Source organism: Rhinolophus sinicus, chromosome 4, assembly GCF_057876585.1.
Source record: "Rhinolophus sinicus isolate RSI-liver-muscle chromosome 4, RSI-T2T, whole genome shotgun sequence".
Classification (NCBI taxonomy): Eukaryota; Metazoa; Chordata; class Mammalia; order Chiroptera; family Rhinolophidae; genus Rhinolophus; species Rhinolophus sinicus.
Genome location: NC_142504.1, coordinates 48530786 through 48551220, shown reverse-complemented (window position 1 = coordinate 48551220; position 20435 = coordinate 48530786). Strand labels below are relative to the sequence as shown.

Genomic DNA, 20435 nt, shown 5'->3' with positions numbered 1-20435 from the left:
ACGAACTAAGCAACTTAAAATTCAATCCTTAATTTGAATATTTGAGATATAAAATTGGCCCATTTCTTCCTTAATAGCTTTAAAATAATGACTTGGTGAAGCTAGATATTAAACCATAGTAGTAAGTGAAAATGTGTATTTACAACCTTGGTCACCTTCACAATGACTTTCCTCAAATCCCAATCCCTTCACCCCCCCCAAATCAGAAGATATCTTCACAGTCCTCTGGTCATATAATCCCACCTTCAAGATAAAAGCAGGTGCAAGATGTGAGAACAGAGGTAAAAAAAAACAACCTCAGGAATATGGAGGTTAAAGAATAATCAAAACAACTACAAAAGGCACATTATCACTATAAAGTATTAGTAGGAATTTTTTTTAATTGGGTATGTCTTATTCTGGTATAAATCGTAAAACTCTCTCACAATTGTACCTCAATAATATCAGAAATGTATCCAGTTCTGCAACTGTTTCTATCTAAGCTCTGCCTCTTACAGCTATGCAACACTGAGTAAGTTAATGTAGATAAGCTTTCATCTTCTCAGCTATGAAATGGGGATGGAAATTATACCTATCTCACGAAATTGTTTTTGAAGATTAAATGAGACAATATATGTAAAACTGCTTATTATAGAGTCGGGCACATAAGTGCTCAATAAATGGTAAATATATAATTTACTATATAAATTGCTATATAATTTAGAATTAACGATAGTACAATTCTACCTAGTCTTTTTATAAAGTAATGAATTATAACACGAAACTATTGATAGCATAAAACACAAAATAATAGTAATAACAATAAAACTTCTAGGGAATTCCTCTTACAGAATTTTAATCCCTTAAATAAATGTAGATCAATGAAAAATTAAACAATAAATTATATCTAATTATTTAGATAGTATAAAACAAGTATGCTTTTAAAATAGTTTTAAGCACAATATCACACACATCTACTTTTAACCTCTAGATATAAAAAATACCCTTCTAGAGAAATGCTTGACACTTACCGCATAGGGCAAACCAATGTAACTGTGTGAATGATGCGAGCTGCTGGTATATAACTGGTGGGGATAACTGTTGGATTTCTCAACTACCACAGGGCTAGCTTCTACGGATTCTGGTCTGGAGGGAAAAAAGTTGCATTAAAGAGAATTCCATTCATTTTTTTCCCTTTTAATCAATTTAAAATTATAAGCACTTTTTTTTGTTGGCTATACAAATAAAATGTTTTTTCACAGCAGGTACACACCCTGTGGATAAGATATATGCTACCTAGATTCCATGTCATAACAAAATTTTTATTTAAGTAAAATAAATGTCCCACCTTCAAGTTCAAATATAGTTTCCCTCTATCATTAAAAAAATATTACTAGAGATTAAACATTATTTAATATACCTGGTGGCACTGGGGACACTATGCACAGGGGTGGAGAAAAGTGGTAGAAATAATTTAAACAGGACTAAGGACACACTGAATCTATACGGACCCCAATTTGAATGTGAAGTATACATTTCAATGTTCAAAACTACAGATGGTCCCCGGCTTTCAGTGGTTCAACTTAACGATTTTTCTACTTTAGGATGGTACAAAAGCAATACACATTCAGTAGAAAGTGGCTAGGCTAAACTATGACGTTTGGTAGGTTAGATGTATTAAACGCATTTTAGACTTACGAAGGGTTTATCGGGAGGTAACCTCGTCGTAAATCAAGGAGCATCTGTGTATGTCAGTGAGCCAAGGTATAAGGAAGCCTTGAAAATCCCCGTAAAGTTAAGAAATAGGAAACCTTACAATGAACCAAGGTTTGCTTATAAAAACCACAAGCAGCAGCCTATGGTGAGATCCACAGCTGTGGCCTGGGAATGGCTAAATGATACTACTGATACAACTGGGAATAACAACTCACCCACTGCGGTTGACTTGTAAAAGCTCCCCGGCCTAGCATTTTATATACATCACTTTCTCAACTTCTTTATCCCTATCAATCCTCATGAGTCCTATTCTGGTCATTCCTATTGATCAGTGTGGTAGTGAACCTACTTCTGGAGCCAATTAACACTGACATTATTTTCTCCCTTGCATACACACGACATGACTCGCTTCTGTGGCTTTATTCTTATCATAGCCACCATTTGAGATGATTGTTTTAGAATAACCCTTATCCTACCTGTTATCCAAAACGTTTCCTTAGAACTTAGTACTATTTGCACTCTTCATGGTCTAAGACTTCTTAATAGTTCTCAATCTTATTAATCATCTTTATAACACAGCCCCTTAAGCCCTAGTGATCATTTCTTTCTTGAGATGCATTTATTGCTTCAATAAGATGTGGCAGACAGCACAGTGGGGAACCCTAGCCTAGAGTATAATGCACTGTACAAAGTGATAATGATGACCATTTGGCTGCATTCAGCAGCTCACTGCTGAATCAAAGTCAAGAAAGGATCTTATCTTAGTATTCTGACCCTACCCACAGTGAAACATTTGCCATTTTCTGCTGACTCAGTCTTCTCAAATCTGTATCTTATCACTATTAACATAGCTTGCACCTGGAGATATTATTATACAGTCTCTATTCCAAAGAACTCACATAGGCATTAAAATAAGAGCAACCCAGTAAGGCTAGAAGGGGATACCACTGTTTTTTACCACTTCATCCAGAAGATTTATTCCTCCACTTTGTTTCCATCTATAAATTCCATTCATCGATTGTGGGGTTTTTTTTAAGTTTCTTGGTGGATTTACCTTATAGTCAAAGAAGCGCACAAACTAATTCAACAAGTAGTTCTATGATGATGTTCACTACATGTTTAAGGTGCTTTGTTAGATGCTACACAGAAGAAAAAAGACATCTAAACTATACTCATAGCCCTCAAAGAGTTTTTGATCTTGGGAGGATCTTGGGGTTAGCAAAAAAAAATACACAAAAACACCATACAAGGTAAAAATAGGGTAATGCCATAAGAGTAGTATGGGTAAATGCTTAACAAAACTGTTTCCTCTTCTGAGACTTTGATCTTTAATTAACTTTCTACCTCTCTTCCCGTAAAAACCTAGTAAGCTAATTTGCTGTATTGCTAGGCACATTAATAAAAATGACCGTTGATTGGTAAATTAATTTTACCTAGATTGGGAAAACTATAAATACAAGGTCTGACAATTAAGTTTGCAAACTTGCCACCGTGCGCTTACATTGGCAGCACTGTACAAACAGCTCAGTAAGGTTTCATAACCTTGGTGTATCAGTGTCTCACAGTTGTGTTCCTGTCGACGTGTGGTGGTGTCTTGTTGAGTGACGTTCATTATTGTTGTTGTTGTGTGTTTTTGTGTGCCATCATGAGACTGAGCTTGAATTAGAGCAATGAACAAACATTACATTTCTTGTTAAATTTGGCAAGAGTGGAAGTGAAATCAGGGACATAGTCCAAATTTGTGGAGATAATGCCATGAAGAAAATGGCAGTGTACAAATGGATTAAATGTTTTTCTGAGGGGAGAGAATGCGTCACTGATGAAGAGAGGTGAGAGCGGCCAGTAACGAGCAGAACTGACAAAAACAATGCAAAAATGAATTCAAATTGTGCGTCAAAATCATCAGCTGAACTGAGACGCTTAGCAGACCAAGTAAACATCGATAGAGAAACAGGAGAATCTTAACTGAAAATCTTGGCATGAGAAAGATGTGATCAAAAATGGTCCTGAAGGAGCTCACCAATGAACAAAAGCTAAGGAGAGTCAAAGTTTGCCAAGACCTTTTGGAGAGGTAAGATGATGTTTTGGGCCATGTTATCACTGGTGATGAAGCATGGGTGTACCAATAAGACCCTGAAACAAAGCGTCAAAGTGCGCAATGAAAGTCAGCCAATTCTCCACGACCAAAAAAGTTCCGTCAGTCCAAATCAAGAGTCAAAATGATGTTGCTAACTTTTTTTGATATCAGAGGGATTATTCTTTATGAATTTGTACCAACTGGACAGTTAACCAAGTTTATTATTTGGAAGAGCTGAAAAGCTGCATGAAAAGGTTAGACAAAAACAACCTGAACTTTTCGCCAACAATTCATGGCTCTTGCATCACAACAAAGCACCAACTCACACGGCACTGTCTGTGAGGGAGTTTTTAACCGGTAAACAAATAACTGTATTGGAACAACCTTCCTACTCATCTGATCTGGCCCCCAATGGCTTCTTTCTTTACTCAAAGATAAAGGAAATATCGAAAGGAGGACATTTTGATGACATTCAAGACAACAAGGGTAATACGATGACAGCTCTTATGGCCATTCCAGAAAGAGTTCCAAAATGTTTTAAAGGGTGGACTAGGTGCTGGCGTCAGTGCATAGCTTCCCAAGGGGAGTACTTCGAAGGTAAACATAGTGATATTCAGCAATGAGGTATGTAGCACTTTTTCTGAGTTCGTGAACTGTCAGACCTCGTACTCGATGAGGATACCACAGATTTGCACTTCCCAACGGTGCAGGGACTCCAGGGCCCTTGCAGGGAACCTGGAAGCTCTGCTTATGCTTGTTGCAAGAACTATGGGCTTCTGAGTGACATGAGGCTTCTGTATCAGGGAGACTCACAACATGGATCTTGTCTCCTTGCACCTGAGCAGTCACCTGAGAAGCCAAAAAAAATAGCTCCTGGATGGCTGACTATACTCCTGCATGGCCTCCCAGAGAGGAACACCTGATGCTAACCGCTCACAGGCTGTGGCTCCTGTCCTATACACCATATAGACTAGCGCCAAGCATGGTCTGTGATAGTTTTGTAAGTCTGCATGTTTAGTCGAACCGAAAAAGACCCCTTGAAGGAGTTGCAAAAGGTCAAAGTTCTAGGCTCTAGACTCTAGGGTTTTCAGGAGAAGGGCGCATCTACTTGAGTAACAGGAAGGCAAAAAAAATAACACTATGAGGTTTCATTAAAGGTGAGAATGCTCCTGAAAGATATGCAGGATTTTGAACATTTGAATTTTATACCAGATATGTATCTCCTATTGAAAAACATTAATTAAAAAAAACAGTAATGGGCGAACAGATGGCTGTTGGTTAGAGCACAAGCTCTGGGCTACGGGGCTGCTGGTTTGATTCCCACATGGGCCAACGAGCTGCGCCCTCCGCAACTAGAATGAAGTCAATGAGCTGCTGCTCAGCTCTTGGGTGGCTCCGTTGGTTGGAGCTGGGGCTCTCAACCACAAGTTGCTGGTTCGACTCCCACAAGGGAGGACCTGGAACTAAGCTGCGCCCTCCACAACTAAGACTGAAAGGACAACAACTTGACTTGGATGGAGCTGATGAGTCCTAGGAAAAACATACTACTGTTTCCCAATAAAAAGTCCTAGAAATACACACTGTTCTCCAATGAAGTCCTGTTCCCCTGCCCCAATAAAACCTTAAAAAACAAAACAAAACAACAGGCCGGCCTGGTGGCTCAGGCGGTTAGAGCTCCATGCTCCTAACTCCGAAGTCTGCTGGTTCGATTCCCACATGGGCCAGTGGGCTCTCAACCACAAGGTTGCCAGTTCAATTCCTCGAGTCCCGCAAGGGATGGTGGGCTGCGCCCCCTGCAACTAGCAACGGCAACTGAACCTGGAGATGAGCTGCGTCCTCCACAACTAAGACTGAAAAGATAACTTGAAGCTGAACAGCACCCTCCACAACTAAGATTGAAAGGACAACAACTTGACTTGAAAAAAGTCCTGGAAGTACACACTGTTCCCCAATAAAGTCCTGCTCCCCTTCCCCAATAAAATCTTTAAAAACAACAAAAAACAAACAAACAAAAAACAACAACAAAAAAACCCAGTAATGATGGAGAAAGATGATATCCCATGCACAGGCAAAAAGATAGGGAAAAATGGCATGGGGAGTCTTCGAGGAGCATGGAGAGGTCAGTCAGACTTTAGGATAGTGTTTATTTAGCTGTTTCTCAAAAGTAATATACAAACCCCTGTAATAGAAAGGGATTTTTCTTTGTAGATTTGGATTTAGAGAAACATTACATTAAACTAGGATTTCAGGTGATCTGTGTACCAACATCATCGAACAGATTCAAGAACTTGCACAAATATCATTGCAGTATTCGGTATAAGTGGCAGTCATCCAGGAAGATTCTAAACATACTGAAATTTTTTCCTAGCTCAAAATTAAAATAGCAACATGTTAAAACTTTCTATTACTCACAGAGCCCCCTGGGGACTACATCCATAGACTTCAGTTTGACTAGCACAAATTAAACAAATATTGAGAGCCTAATGTTTGCCAAGGACTATGAGAGATAGAAAGATAAGACAGTGTCTCTGCCTTCAAGGAACTTACAATTATATAGTTGTCATTCATTCCATAAACATCTGAGCACACATTAAGCAGAAGACACTGAGCTGCCGGAAATGAAATCTAACAAGTGTATCAATAATTGCAGTACTGCCATCAGAGGTAGGCACAGGGGCCCTTCATAACAGTCATCACATTCAAGCAAATTTTAAAGAATAAGTTAACCAGCCCAAGAAACAGAGAGGTGGAGAAGTAGAGAAGTTATTCCAGACAGAAGGCATACATACAGAGAGACAACACAGACACATTTAAGCATGTTTCACTGAACGTGGTAGACCACCAGCATCACAATCACGTGTAGTGTATGTCATAATTTTTACAGCTCTACGTAACCAAATGAATCAAAAATTTAAAAAATCAGGCTCAGAAATCTATATTTTGATAAGCACCTTAAATTTTATATTCACTGGTGTTTAGGAACCACAGAATAAAAAGAACTGCTAAAATTCAGAGCAGAGAAGAGTTAAAGGTATGGAGAAGGGGCCAGAGATGAGGGCAGGTATGTTAGGCAAGGACCAGTTCAAAAAGTAGCTTGGGGATCCAGCTAAAGAATATGGTCTTTATCCTGAAAAACTATACAGACACACTAATGGTTTGTTTCTCCCCCAAGCAAGGTTATGATGTGATCAGCGTAGCAGCATGGCAAGATAAAGCTGAGGGCTTCCAATGTGAAGTTGAGGAATCTGTATGTAATTCTCCCAGATTTAGTAGATTCAGAAGTCGTGAAGCTGATCAGAGCATGTAAAAAGACTGCTTCTCTAAGACTGCTTCGCTCATCCCTGCTGACAAACAAGTTACCTTTGCTCAGTTCTTCACAGAAAAACTTACTACTCTGTCTAGTTTCAAAGTGATCCTCATGAATGTATGATGGCGAGGGTCCAAACTGGTAAACTTTTTATCTAAGAAAAGAATATTAAAATGTGCAACTTGCTATTACAACTAATAATTCTGTAATTTTATCCTTAAGTTCCTTCAATTATCAAGTACGGGACCAACCCACCTTGTTGATTTACCTACATTAATTTTGTATTAGGTATATAAGAACACAGGGTGCATTAATCACTCTTATATCATCTGCTATTTAGATGCTTTCAATGACAGTGTGGAAATAAAAGACTTCCAAATATTGTATTACTTGAAGAAGACTTAACTCTTGGTGAAACTCTTGGTAATTTCTCAATCTATTAATCATACTACCAACCAGAAGCTACCAATAATTCCTAGAAGCCTTCCTTCTTATAATATGCTCTTTTTTATTTTTATTTTTTTTATTCAAGGTTTATTTGGTGTTTTAGTTGGCATGATACTTGGGTAGTTGGCTGCATTATTTATATGCAGACTTTTATTTTTACATTATGTACCAATGTACACTACTCTGATACATATAGTACACAAAATATGATCCTTTAGAACAGTTATGCACAAGACATGCAATTTTGGATTTATACATTGGATCCTCAGATGTGACTGGTTGGAGAAAAAAAGTTGGACTAGGCATGTAGGGTAAAGGAACTAGAAGCTACACAATGCACAGTAAACACACAATAGTTTGAAGGGCAACTGTTGCGTGTGCAACATTGGCAGTGGTGGTGCCTTTGAGGAGATGGAACTATTTCACACTAACCAGTTTAAGATGACACAAGGTAAGTGCTACCCAGCATTGGGATATACCGCATTTTGCCATGTATAATGCGCTCCCATGTATAATGCACACCCACGTTTTGGGCCCAAACTTCCAGGGGGAAAAAAAATCTTTCGTTTTAACTTTTTATTTATTTAGGTACTTGTTTTTTGTATTATAAAGGAATTTCAGTATTTGTTTTTTAACATTATGGTACAAGAAATTTTATGTACCGGTAACAAATGTACAATATTTACGCATCATAGAAGGCCAAGAACTTTGTTGCAAGATCGTCGTAAGTTCAACAAAGCCGTATTCCAGGGTATTATTTTGCATACGGGTATCGTTATTGATTTGTAGAGTTACACTTTTAACTCATAAGCATAAATAAAAGAATTAAGAACATTTATATAGATATGGAGTTAGTATACCCATGTATAATGCGCATCCTTATTTTTCCCTCACAAATTTGGGCAAAAAAGTGCGTATCATACACAGCAAAATATGGTAGCTGCAGAGTTTTATGAACCATTCCTATTTCTAACTTTAGGAAACTGGTGGTTTTCCTATGCTGTCGTAATATTACTGATCAGTCACAGGTCAAATGACAAGGTCAATATGCAGAACCTCCAACTAAAATCCTGTTGTACCCTAGACAGTGAAGTAGCATGACATCAGAAGATTTTTAAACTGCAGCTCTTTTTGGATCCACCAAAGTATATCTGCACTCTTCTTCAATGGGGCCTCATCCTCAGGTGTCAGAGTCACCTTCACAACATCTGAGATTCCATTCTGTCCCAAGATGCAAGGAACTCTAAAGAAGACATTACCTTTTTATTCCACAGGGACCCTTAATCACGGTGGAAACTGGATGTACCTACCTAAGATTCTTCATTGTACTTTCTGCCTAATCTGCCACAGATAGTCCAATAGCCCAGGATGTGTAGCCTTTCCATTTGATCACCTCATAAGCACTGTCAATCATCTGTATGTGAACTTCCTTCCACTGTTCCTTATCTGCATCAGTGCCTAAAGCAGGGCGCATTTTCTTCCGGGAGATACCAGCAACATTCACTGCACTCCATACAGGCACACCAGTCTCCATGCTCCCCAAGGACCCACCCCTGACAGCTTCCTGGGTGAACTCCCAGTCTTCCCCCTATTAGTTAACAGAACCAGGCTGAATCCATATTGCAACCACTTCCAATAACATGATTTTTGGGAAAGCCGCTTATCTTCCAAGCCACATAAGTCAAGCTATACACCGGATTGGAAACAATAAGCAATTTGCAGTTGGGGCTGTATTTTACGTTAGGAATGATGAATGTAAAGATGCTCACGTTACACTGGACCAAATGAAGACAGCTTTCTCCCTCTTGCTGACCACCAGCATCACAATCGCCTGTAGTGCATGTTATAATTTTTACAGCTTTACTTAACCAAATGAATCAAGCTGTGATAATTACTAGCTTGGAATTTACAGTCACATTATAGTCTCTACCAGAGACAATTTGTGCTGTTCTAAGGAAAAGGCTGCCATGTTGGAGATCCATCACCTCTCCCTTCAATTTGTCTTCCATAACATCAACAAGAGCAAGTTCATCTGCCAAGTCCTTCATTAGGATACTGATGGCACAGGCCATGCCAACAGCACCAACCCCAACGACTGTAATCTTATTCTGGGGACTTTGTTCTTCCTTAAGAAGATTCATAATCAGCTGATCCTTGAGAGCTGCCATACTAGACTTAGAACCAAAATGAACTGGAAGTACACGGCAGGCAGGTGGGCAGGATGGTGGGTGCCAGTGGCATTGTATCTGCACTTGGCAGTAGCTGCTCAGGTCTATAATGTATTTTTTAAATCTTACCAAACTTGGTGTCATTTGCCAAATATGTTTCAAATGATCTTTTCATTCACTTAATTACTAGCTATTATAGGACATGCCAAACTTCTTTGAATTTACTTTTCCCCGTAATAGACTGTTTTGAATTCTGAAAACTGTTTATTAGGTTGTTTTATTTATAGCAGAATCTTTTATTTGGCTGTTTAGCCACACAAAACTTGAATCAGTTTTAAGTACCTATTTTTGATATACAGCACATAACCACAGAGCTTCCAAAGAGGGATCTTTGCATAGACTCTCGAGTTGAGAACATAAAATTATATTTTAAACTCCTACTTTTAACTATATAATCTGGGAAATTTCATCATTTAATCCGGGATCTTTGCATAGACTCTACAGTTGAGAACATAAAATTATATTTTAAACTCCTACTTTTAACTATATAATCTGGGAAATTTCATCATTTAATCCAGGACCTTTCCATAGACTCTACAGTTGAGAACATAAAGTTATATTTTAAACTCCTACTTTTAACTACATAATCTGGGAAATTTCATCATTTAATCTCTCATCAATTAAAGAGAATGTGATATTAAATTTCCAAGGCAAAATACAATTTCCAAGCAAAAATACCATCACTTGTTAAAATTCTTATGCTGGAGAATTTTCAATCCCTCCTTCTTCTATAATTCTGTCCTAACGTATTCCATCATTGTCAGTACAGTCACTCGGGTAATGGATGTAGTAAATTTCAGTCTCTCTCTAGTCATTATTTTAATTCTGCTAGTTTCCTACTGATTTTTAGTATTTTCCAGCTTCTCGAAATAGGTACTAACTAGAACTACTACTTTAAAGAACTATAGCATTCAACTCATTGAAATCATACCAATTGTGTAAGAATTTTTTACGAATAAGGGACATTCTGTTCAACTCCAGAGTGCTTTACATCTTTCTGCAATGGAGAGGCTGTAAAATGTTTTAATTTTAGTTCTGTCTCTCCGAAGCAACTGAAATAGAATGAGCTAAGATATGAGCACTCAATAATCATTCCTATATAATCAGCCAAGAGACATTCAAGCAATATGCCAGGCCGTGTGGTTGGTGCTGCAGACACAGTGTTATATAACAAAACAGATGTGTCTGTACTCACGAAGCTTGTATTTGAGTAAAAAGATTCAGAGAGGTTATTCAGATACTATTTTAAACAATGTGGAGAGGGAACGTCTCACTGGAAAGTTATATTTGAGCTCAGCTAAGACTATGCTAAGAACAAAAGAATGTTCCAGGTAGAGGGAACAGCAAGTTACAGAGGCCCTGAGGCAGAAACAAATTTAGAAGGTTCAAAAGAACAAGGAAAATAATATCAATGTGGGAGTAATAGTAGGCTAAGGGGAGAATATTGAGTAGAGATTAGAGAAGTGGGGCGTTTGGAGCCAAAAGAAGTTAGGATTTTAAGTGAAACAAGTAATCCCTGGAAGGTTTTCAAGTGGGAGAAACATATGATTTGGTTTATGCTCAAAAGAATTGCATTAAATTCTACAAAGAGAATGAACTGTAGGAAGCGAAAATGGAACATGGGGCCACTGCAGTGTCCAGACAAGAGATGACAAGGACTTGGACGAGAAATGGAGGGAACTGTACTGACCTTAAGTGTATTTTGGAGGAAGATACAGGACTGACAAATGAATTAGATGTGAAGGGCGAGGGAAAAAGAGCCATCAAGAATGACATCTTAGGGTTTTGGCTTAAGCAACTGGATAGAGATGGAGTTATTTAAATAAAAAGATGAGCCTAGATTTAAAAAAAAAAAAAAGATTTTGGGGCAGAAGAACTAGCAAAAAATGAGAAAGAATGGCCAATTAAATGTGATACCTAGAAAGCCAACAGAGTTAAATCTTTCTAGAGCTCACTAGTACTATGTTAGTGGCAGAACAAAACTGGAAACTCGGATTCTCTCTTTAGTACTCAGTCAACAAGTGAGCATTTACTACGTTGCCAGGCATAGTACTAGGAGGAGCTCTCCTCCAACATAATTCACCTCTAACTTACACATGTCACATTTACTAATTTGCCCACCTCACCCTAAAATACACCTAATTACATAAAAGCTCACTATAATGATTTCTAATGATACCAAGGACTCTTTGGTAGTAATAATATGAAAAGGTATGTACAATGTTAGCAATCATGTTCCCAGTCTCTGAGAGAGAAATGTAATTTGGTTTTTCTTTTTAAAAGGCTACAAAAGAAGAAATTTAAATTCCCTATTTATACCTCTTCCCATTTTCCAGCTCTAGAAGGATTACCCATCTTTTTTTCCCCTCCTATTTAACCAATTTAGGAATTCAGATGGTTGGAACAGAAAAGGTAAGTTTTATCCATTAGGATAAAAAACATACAAGTCTAATAAACAGGTGAACTCTGGCTCAACTTTCCTATCTATCTAGTGATAATGGAGTCTAGGTTTTCTTTTACATTTGTTATCCTTGAGCAAAGACCTGAAAATACCATTGTTATCTGCAGTCATTTATTATATTGAATTTACTACTCCTAAGAAAAACCGAAACTACTACTTACATGCACCATATATTAAAACAAAGTAGCTATGTTATATAAATCATTTTTTGTAATAATATGAGTAAAGGTGCTATGACAGGAAAGGCCTAAAACCAACACGTCAGTTCTGCCTCTGCCACTTACCTGCTTCATAACTTCAGTTTCCTCACCTATAAATTAAGAATAACAATATCTACTTCATAGTTATATCTTTATCTTTCTTATTCCGAAAGACGTAGGTTATGATCTCACGTTTACAACTGTCATAACTAGCCTAGGTTTCTGTCTTCTTTTCTCCTCTGTGATCCGACTACTTTGCTAGCTAGTCCTCAGCTTCTCTATCCATACAGTAGCCACTAGACATATGTGCTACTGACCACTTGAAATGTGGCTAGTTCAAATTGACAGGTGCTAGAAGTATAAAATACATGCCAGATTTTAAAGACTAAAACATAAAATATCTAAATATTTTTATACTGATATGTAAAATGATAATACTCTAGGTATATTCATTTAAATAAAATATTTAACAAAATTAATTTCACCTTTAAAAACCTTTTTAAGTAGGGATAAAAGTTTACACTTGCAACCCGAACCTATAGTACAACACTTTCTACACAGTTGATGCTTAAAATGATGATCCAAAATGTGCTTTCTCTTGGATTGCTCGTATTATCCTATGAAATTATGCTAGAAGCAAGATGTCTACTTCTAGTATTAGCTTACATTTATGGACATGCAGTTAATAAAAAACCTTTTAGAGCTTCCTGATAAGAAAGGTGGTCTCATTATTCCAGTTATGGTCATTTTGCTAATAAAATTTTTAAAAATGCTTACACTTAGCTCAACATTCCCTTTAAATATATCATTACCTCTCCACATTTTCAATTGTACCAAAAATTACACCAGGCATTAGCGAGAAAACCAGTCAGTTATTATGTTAACCTGTATGTCGTGATTAGTATTTTCCAAATCTCAGGACAAACAAAATGCAGATAAAAGCTTCCTGCAAAGATCTAAAACTGCGAATATGCAGGTTTTTTTTAGGGTATCTTAGAGTCTCCCCTACAGCTGTTGGCTTCAGCTCAATTTCTATTCACCAAGATCTGGGTTTTGTTTTTTCTTAATGCTTTGTATAGTAAAAAGTTATTTTTAAATAAAACATCTATCAAATTTGACTATGGGAATGTTTGCAATTGGTTAAGAAAAAACTTAGGTTAATGCAACAAAATTTTATTCTTCTTATTAAAACAGATATCCCTAAGTCAGTCTATCAATATTCACTATCGGTTATTCCTAAAGTATTTTAAAACCATCCTTAGTTCAAACTTTCAGGGAGAGCCAACTCTTGACAAGGTAATGGGGAATAGAAAGGAGTAAAATACAAGATCCCTAACTCTGAAGGAAAGGCAAAACAAACCCAAAATTTTTCAAAACTTAGTGATGAGAGGAAAACAAATATGTTACGAAGAATAAACTGGATTTGGTGGGATTAATGAATTTTATTTTAGAGACACAATAATCCAAGAGCAAATGTTACCAAGTATGGACATACTGGACTAGAGCTTAGCAAGCCCATTCTTCATAGAACCTGAACTAGACCTTCAATTGCTTATCTATAAAATGGTACAGATAGAGGAGATGAACTCTAAGTGACCCAGTAATTTCTCTTTTAGAGCCTTAGACATGAGTATAAATTTGGTCCAGTACATTAATTCTTCAATAAACAATCACTGAGTATCTCCTAAATTTTAAATTAGTTTAATTTATTAGTGATATACTACATTTTAGCAATACAGTATTTTTTTAAAAAGTAACTAATGTATAATCAATTAACAGTGTATAAGTACAATAAAATGTAATTCTCTCTTTTTAAAATACATTTTATTTTGAAATAATTATGTAGTTTCACAAGAGATTAACAAAGAAATGTACAGGGAAGTCCCACACACCCTACCCCCAGCATGCTTCACCTTACACAACTATAGTATCTTTTGATTATGTATTTGAAATTGAAAGGAAGCAACGTGTTAATTATATCAAAATTTCTTATGAAAAGAACTCCAAAAGCTTTATGTTTCTGTAGCAAGGGAGAAGAAATGTGATTTAAGGGTATTTTATAAGCTTCCAGGTTTTATATTTAAAAAATTTAAAAGTTTGAAAATTAAACCAAAAAAATCTGATGTTGTCCCATAATAAAATTTGGCACCAGCTATACTTCTGTGTTCAATGAGTTGGGGAAACTATGCCCAAGGGATATACACCTATATATGGAATGGAAAAAAAAAAATCATTTCCTAACACAAAAATACTTCTTAAAAAGATAGTCATTCTGTAATTACCTACAAATTGCTAATTTTCCAAATAAAAATGGCCATATTTATACCAGAAAAGATTTGGCTCCACATAAGTCATACTTATATTCTACAAATACTCTATAAATATATTTAATAAAGAACATAGGCAGGAAGCTATCCCCGAGACTGCCCTCTTTCAATTATTCATTTCCTTTTAACTGAACAATTATGTGATTTTCATTCTGTTTGTGAATTGCCTTATAGTACACACACTAAACATTCAAACAAAGCACAGGTGTATCTCATGTTTCTACTAGACAAATTCCTATCTAGTATATAAATAACGTTTCATAAATTATATCTTGTATTAATTGTTTACAGGGCCAATTAAAAAAATCTGTCAAAGTGAGCACTTTTAAGAAGCAAAGAATCTTTGATTATTACCAATAAATGCCTATAACTATCATCAGATATGGATTTGCATCTGGTAGATGCTGTACATTAAGAAAGACGAGCACTTTAGACTTGGAACTCCTTGCCTCTTGAGCCCTGTTTCCAGGTTCCTTCCTTCCTTATTTGGGACAGCAACCAACTGTCACCAGAATGCCTTGTTTGGGAATCTTACTATTTTACAACAAAAATAACTCATACATAGTACAAAAAACAGAATGGCTCATAAAAACTATATTGTAATAATCATACAGTTAAATGGACTATATAATATATTATAGGAATATTAGAGAGCATCTCCATCTTTCCCAATGGCAGAAGCAGGAGTGGTGATAATACTTCTAGGCCACTTGAAGTGCCAGCAAAAGGAGAACAGTAACAGCATTTTCATCCTTTCCATATACCAGTTCTAGGAGCCCTAAAATAAATTTCCTTTTTTTAAAAACTTAAATTCTATTAAGTTCAGTTTTCCAGTCAGTAAAAGCCCCATTAAGCAGCTATAGACTGAACCAGAGAACAAACACTCATCTTTCCATCCTTCAGTTTCCATGAACACTGTCACTTAAACCCCTTCTAATTTCCAAAAACAAATAACGCAAAGTTCACAGCAAGAATTTAGTGTTCAAGTAGCTGATCATTCAAAAACAAAATATAACAAAGTCTATCCACACAATTGCCTAGACCAAACAGTCTAGAGGCAAGTAAAATCTTTCACTGAATCAATCAGAAATGGCTCCCATAAAAGCAAAGAATGTCAAAATAACCATCCAGTAGGAAATTCTTTCTTATTTAAAAATGGCTTGAATTTTGTTTTTCAACAAAACTTGTTTTCTTTTTTTTAAAAAAAAGCAAATTCCATGTTTAAATGGATATTATAATTTCTTTTTTAAAAAATTCAAATTTAAAATCAAATTATTTTCCAATCTAAACATGAAAGATCGTATAACAATCTAAAAAAACAATAACCAATTATATTGATTCTTGATGTCAACAATTACCAAATGGGAAAGACAGAATTAGAAAAAGCCATAGCATTTTGACTCAAAAGGTATTTATAAAAGTAATTTTAGTTGAAGGGATTTTTGCCTTTAACCTTCTGGCATTTTATTTTAGCCAAGAGTCTAAAATGAGAAAAGTATAAATGCAAATCAAGTACTGTTTGGTTGTGCTAAACTAATTGTATGCTATATTATGCCTTTCCCTAACCAAAATACCTTTACTTTAAATACTTACTCTGAGCCTGCAGCCATTTCCAAGTATGACGTTTCTGCTGTATCAACCCCCAATGGGATCACTATGCTCATGACGTTCGCCTCTGATAAATTCGATTACTATGGAGTCCTATGCATTGGTATCCAAAACACTGGGGCATGCCAGCCACAGTGCTCATTGCAAACATCTAAGTGCATCCACAAACCCTGTTTAAAAGAAAAGGGAACAAAAAGTTAAGACTCATCTCCCTATTCCTAGCAATAAGTCACACTACAGCAATTAACAGTAAGTAAAATACATGAAGAAAGCATTCTTTTAAAATATTTATGTAAATTAAATTTGCTCAAGGAGTCTCTATTTCATTTATTTTTCTGGAATTAAGCTATGTGATTGTGATCAAAAGAAAGTTTCTGAATCATAACCTTCCTTAGGAAATGAATTTAGGATGTCAAAGGAAGGATTACTATTTATATTGCTTAGCGAAGAACCAACAAATATTATTCATTTTTAAAGATAAAATGGAATTTCTTATAGCACTAGTATCCAAAAACAAGCTGTCTTGGATCAGTGAGTGATCTAACAATAAACTAACAAACACTGAGTACTTACTATGGACTAAGCATCATACTAAGCTTTTACATGGATGATTTATAATTATCCCCACAATTCTGAGATAGGGATCTCCACTTTACCACTGAGGAACACAACAGCAAGAAAGGTTAAATAACTTAACCAAGGTTATTCAGTTTAAGAGATAAAATCAGGATTTGAACCAACTCCTCTCTATTGTTTATACATGTATAAAAGGAAAGTTATTTTATTTGTAATAAAATCAATTGTTTTACAATGGTTGCCATTTTCCATACTACAGAAATACATGCATATTGAGGGAGTTGTCTATTTCTAATACAGACCATTAGTAGAGAAAACTAATATACTTGAAGTGTTTTCTAAAACAAATTTACCATACTAATGAAAATACATTCTGTTTCAACATCAATTTTTTTAATCTAAATTCACTGTATAACACTTGTTACATGTACTGTTTGTGAAATATCTCAAAATCTTTTCAACAATGATATAGCACAACTTGGGAACAAAACAGATAGAGATAATCCCATAAAAAGAGCAACAGTCAAAATTGTGCCTGTCATGTTATACCTGAAGAAACACAGAAAAGCAGTTTCTTCAAACAGTAATTCTTATCTTTATCTTTAATTTTTACAAGTAAGCTTGAGAATACCTACTCAGCTTAATTCCTATTTCAAAGATGATGCAGATTGTGAGCTCATACCTTATGGCAGAAAATACCAAAATAGAGAAATAAGGTGGTAACGGTGGTTTGAATTCTCAAAAAAAAACCTAGCCTTTACTTTTAAACCATGCATAATATAACTGGGGAGAGCTTCTAGATTACAAGTTATTATAACAAAAATATGCAATAGGCAATTGCACCTAAAAGTTTAAAACGTAAGCATTGGAGCCTGTCTCTAATGTTCACTAGATGTGTGTGAGCTAGGCAAGTTATTAAACCTCTCTAAGCATCAGATTCCTTGTTTAATCTATCCTCATAGGGTTTCTATGAAGAAAATGAAATAATACAAAGCATTTCGTACACTGCATAACACATATTTAGCAATCGATAAGTGATAGTTACATAAGAAGAGTTGCTCTTATTTCATCACAAAAAAATGTGTGGCTAGAAAAACTCTCTAGCTCTCATTTAAAGAGAATCTTCTAATAGTTTTTGAAAATAAAGTAATTATGGTTGTCTACTTGCTGTATTTTTATAGTTTGCTCCATCAAATTAAAATTATCCTCTAAAAACAAAGCAGAATGAGAAAAAGGAGAAGTCCTAACTTCCTTTCTGCACCGTGACCATATTAGTCTTCATAAAAGCCGTATTTATTAACCTGCCCAAAGTTATACAATTATAAAATTTCTAAATGACAAAATGCAAGCAATATACAAAACTGTAAGTTTGTTCTGTTCAACTGTTAAATGATTCTGTATTTCTTTAAAATGCTGAAGACTTGAACCCAATAACAGACAACAATTAAAAAAATAATTCTCTTCCTCGTTGGTAGCATCTAGTTCGTAGAAGTTTTCTTCTGCTCAGCTTATTATCTTTATGTTAAATTCATAGAAAATCTTATATTTTAGATATATGTTGTTAAATATTTAGTTGTGTTTTTTTAACCAGAGCCAAAAACTGGAAAGCAGAAATTAAATCATTATGTATTCTTTTAGGTAACTGAATAATATTTCCATCTTAAAAGAATCGTTGAGGATGTATTTAATTGTGTATCCCATTTTTATATAAATATACAATCCTCAGTAAACACTACATTTGAGCTGTTTTTAGATAGTAGTGACGAGTTGCCATAATTAAACCTATTTCAGACAATGGCTTATATTTGTGTGAGGCTGCCTCGCTCACACCCTGCACAGTGCCTGGAATACAGAGGCACACTACGAAGGACTGGTGAGTGAATTAGAGCACCCAGGATAAAACTGCAGCTCCACCTCATTAACCAAATGAGTTGTCAACCTATCCAATTAAGTGCCATAAAAACAATTACATGACACCTTCTTCAGAAATGCATCTCTCCAAAAACACAGACGCTCATCCCCAGGATAAAGACAAATCATCACATCTGAAACAGAACCAGAGACTCTGAGTTTGATTCAATAGGGAAGAAGAACTCAGTCATTTGCTCACAAGGGGTCAGAAGACAAGAGATCATATCTATTGAGACTACAAGTTGGCTAATATTTCACTATATTCATTAATATCAAAAACTCTACAGCCAGAACACTCGCAAACCCAGTTGGTATTTAATAAAATCATAAATTCCTTAAGGTAAAATCATTGTGTCTTTAAAAATAAGAAAAAAGAAAACCAATGTAGTAAGTAGGAAAGATGTGAGCTTATAACACAGGCATAACTAGAGGGAAAAAAATTCAATACAATCCAAACAATTAGCACGCTTTCACATCTTATATGCGAATCAAAAAAACTGGTTATCCAACTGGCAAGTAAAATATGTATAAAATACACTGAGAATAAATGGCAGCCATTAAAAAAATAATATAAAAGGAAATACCATGAGATGTCTGGTAAATCTGAGGTCCAAGAAAGAATAAATGTCTTCACAATACCTGCTATCCAGAATAGACCTAGAAACCAAGTGAACATAGGAGTATTGAGCTGTTTTTAAATGGCATAAAATTATAGGTACTTCTGTCTAACATGACACCAGAACCAAAGGGACTCTCACACAGAGATAGCTTCTAATTCTTAGAAAGATAAATTTACTCTTTGCTTTTTTATATAAATAAATGTAAACACAAGTAAAGGCAACAATTAAAGCTAGAAACCAAATGAAAGAAAATGTAATATTACAAGCAGATTTAGCTTCAATATTATCAAAGCAAAGGCAATGATACCAAAACAAAACCCTAAAGTAGGAAAAAACAAGATAAGAGGCAAGGAAAAACCATTAAATTAGAAAACAGTCTATCAGAAAAACTGGAAGACTGAGGCTGCTTTTAAGACCATGTTAAAAAGTTCACAGAACAAAAAATACCACTGCAAAGATGAATATGACACCCAAAGACAGAAAGGATGAAAATATGAGGAAATTTTTTCCCTAAAATTACAAATAAAAGTGCCCAATCTAAAATAATCTTTTTGACAAGAGTCATTTATTATCTTCCTGTCCTTTATTAGCACCTTACGCAGAGCTCAATAAATACTTAAAATTAAATCAGTGTTTATATTTTGGACATGTATCACTAAGAGAAAAAGCAAGTGAATTATTGGCTGAATTACTAATAGAAATGAAATAAAGAAACTTAAAAGAAATTGTGAGGGACCACATACCAGAGAATTCATTATAAATTAAACTGCTCTTATTGCTCATTTAAGATTTTTATTTATAGTAGCTGACTAAGGCATAATAAAAAATACTGGTTGATCAAGACCTATTACCAAGTTACTACCTACCTATGAAACTTGGGGAAAGTCATTTCACTATTCTGGCTTCAACGGTAAATGGAAGTAGGTAAGATTGATAACCTTACAGTTTAAATCTTACAGTCCAAGTACATTAACACAT

The 20435-nt window shown here is 35.5% G+C and overlaps 1 protein-coding gene and 1 pseudogene across 4 annotated transcripts in view; both read right to left on the bottom strand.

The window, feature by feature from the left end:
• Positions 1-20435, bottom strand: part of KMT2E (lysine methyltransferase 2E (inactive)) — a 75782-nt gene that overhangs the window by 40080 nt on the left and 15267 nt on the right. For 3 of the 4 annotated variants that reach the window (XM_088797801.1, XM_088797802.1, XM_074340600.2), the window contains exons 2-3: positions 16336-16520; positions 1011-1125 (exon numbers count right to left, since the gene is read on the bottom strand). In XM_088797801.1, the coding sequence (XP_088653927.1) occupies positions 1011-1125; positions 16336-16406 (186 nt within the window). In that variant the 5' untranslated portion in view covers positions 16407-16520. Of the gene's footprint in view, positions 1-1010; positions 1126-16335; positions 16521-19421; positions 19495-20435 lie in introns of all 4 variants that reach the window. The other variant, XM_088797800.1, reaches the window with a different exon arrangement.
• Positions 6716-11506, bottom strand: LOC141573187 (L-lactate dehydrogenase A chain pseudogene; annotated as a pseudogene).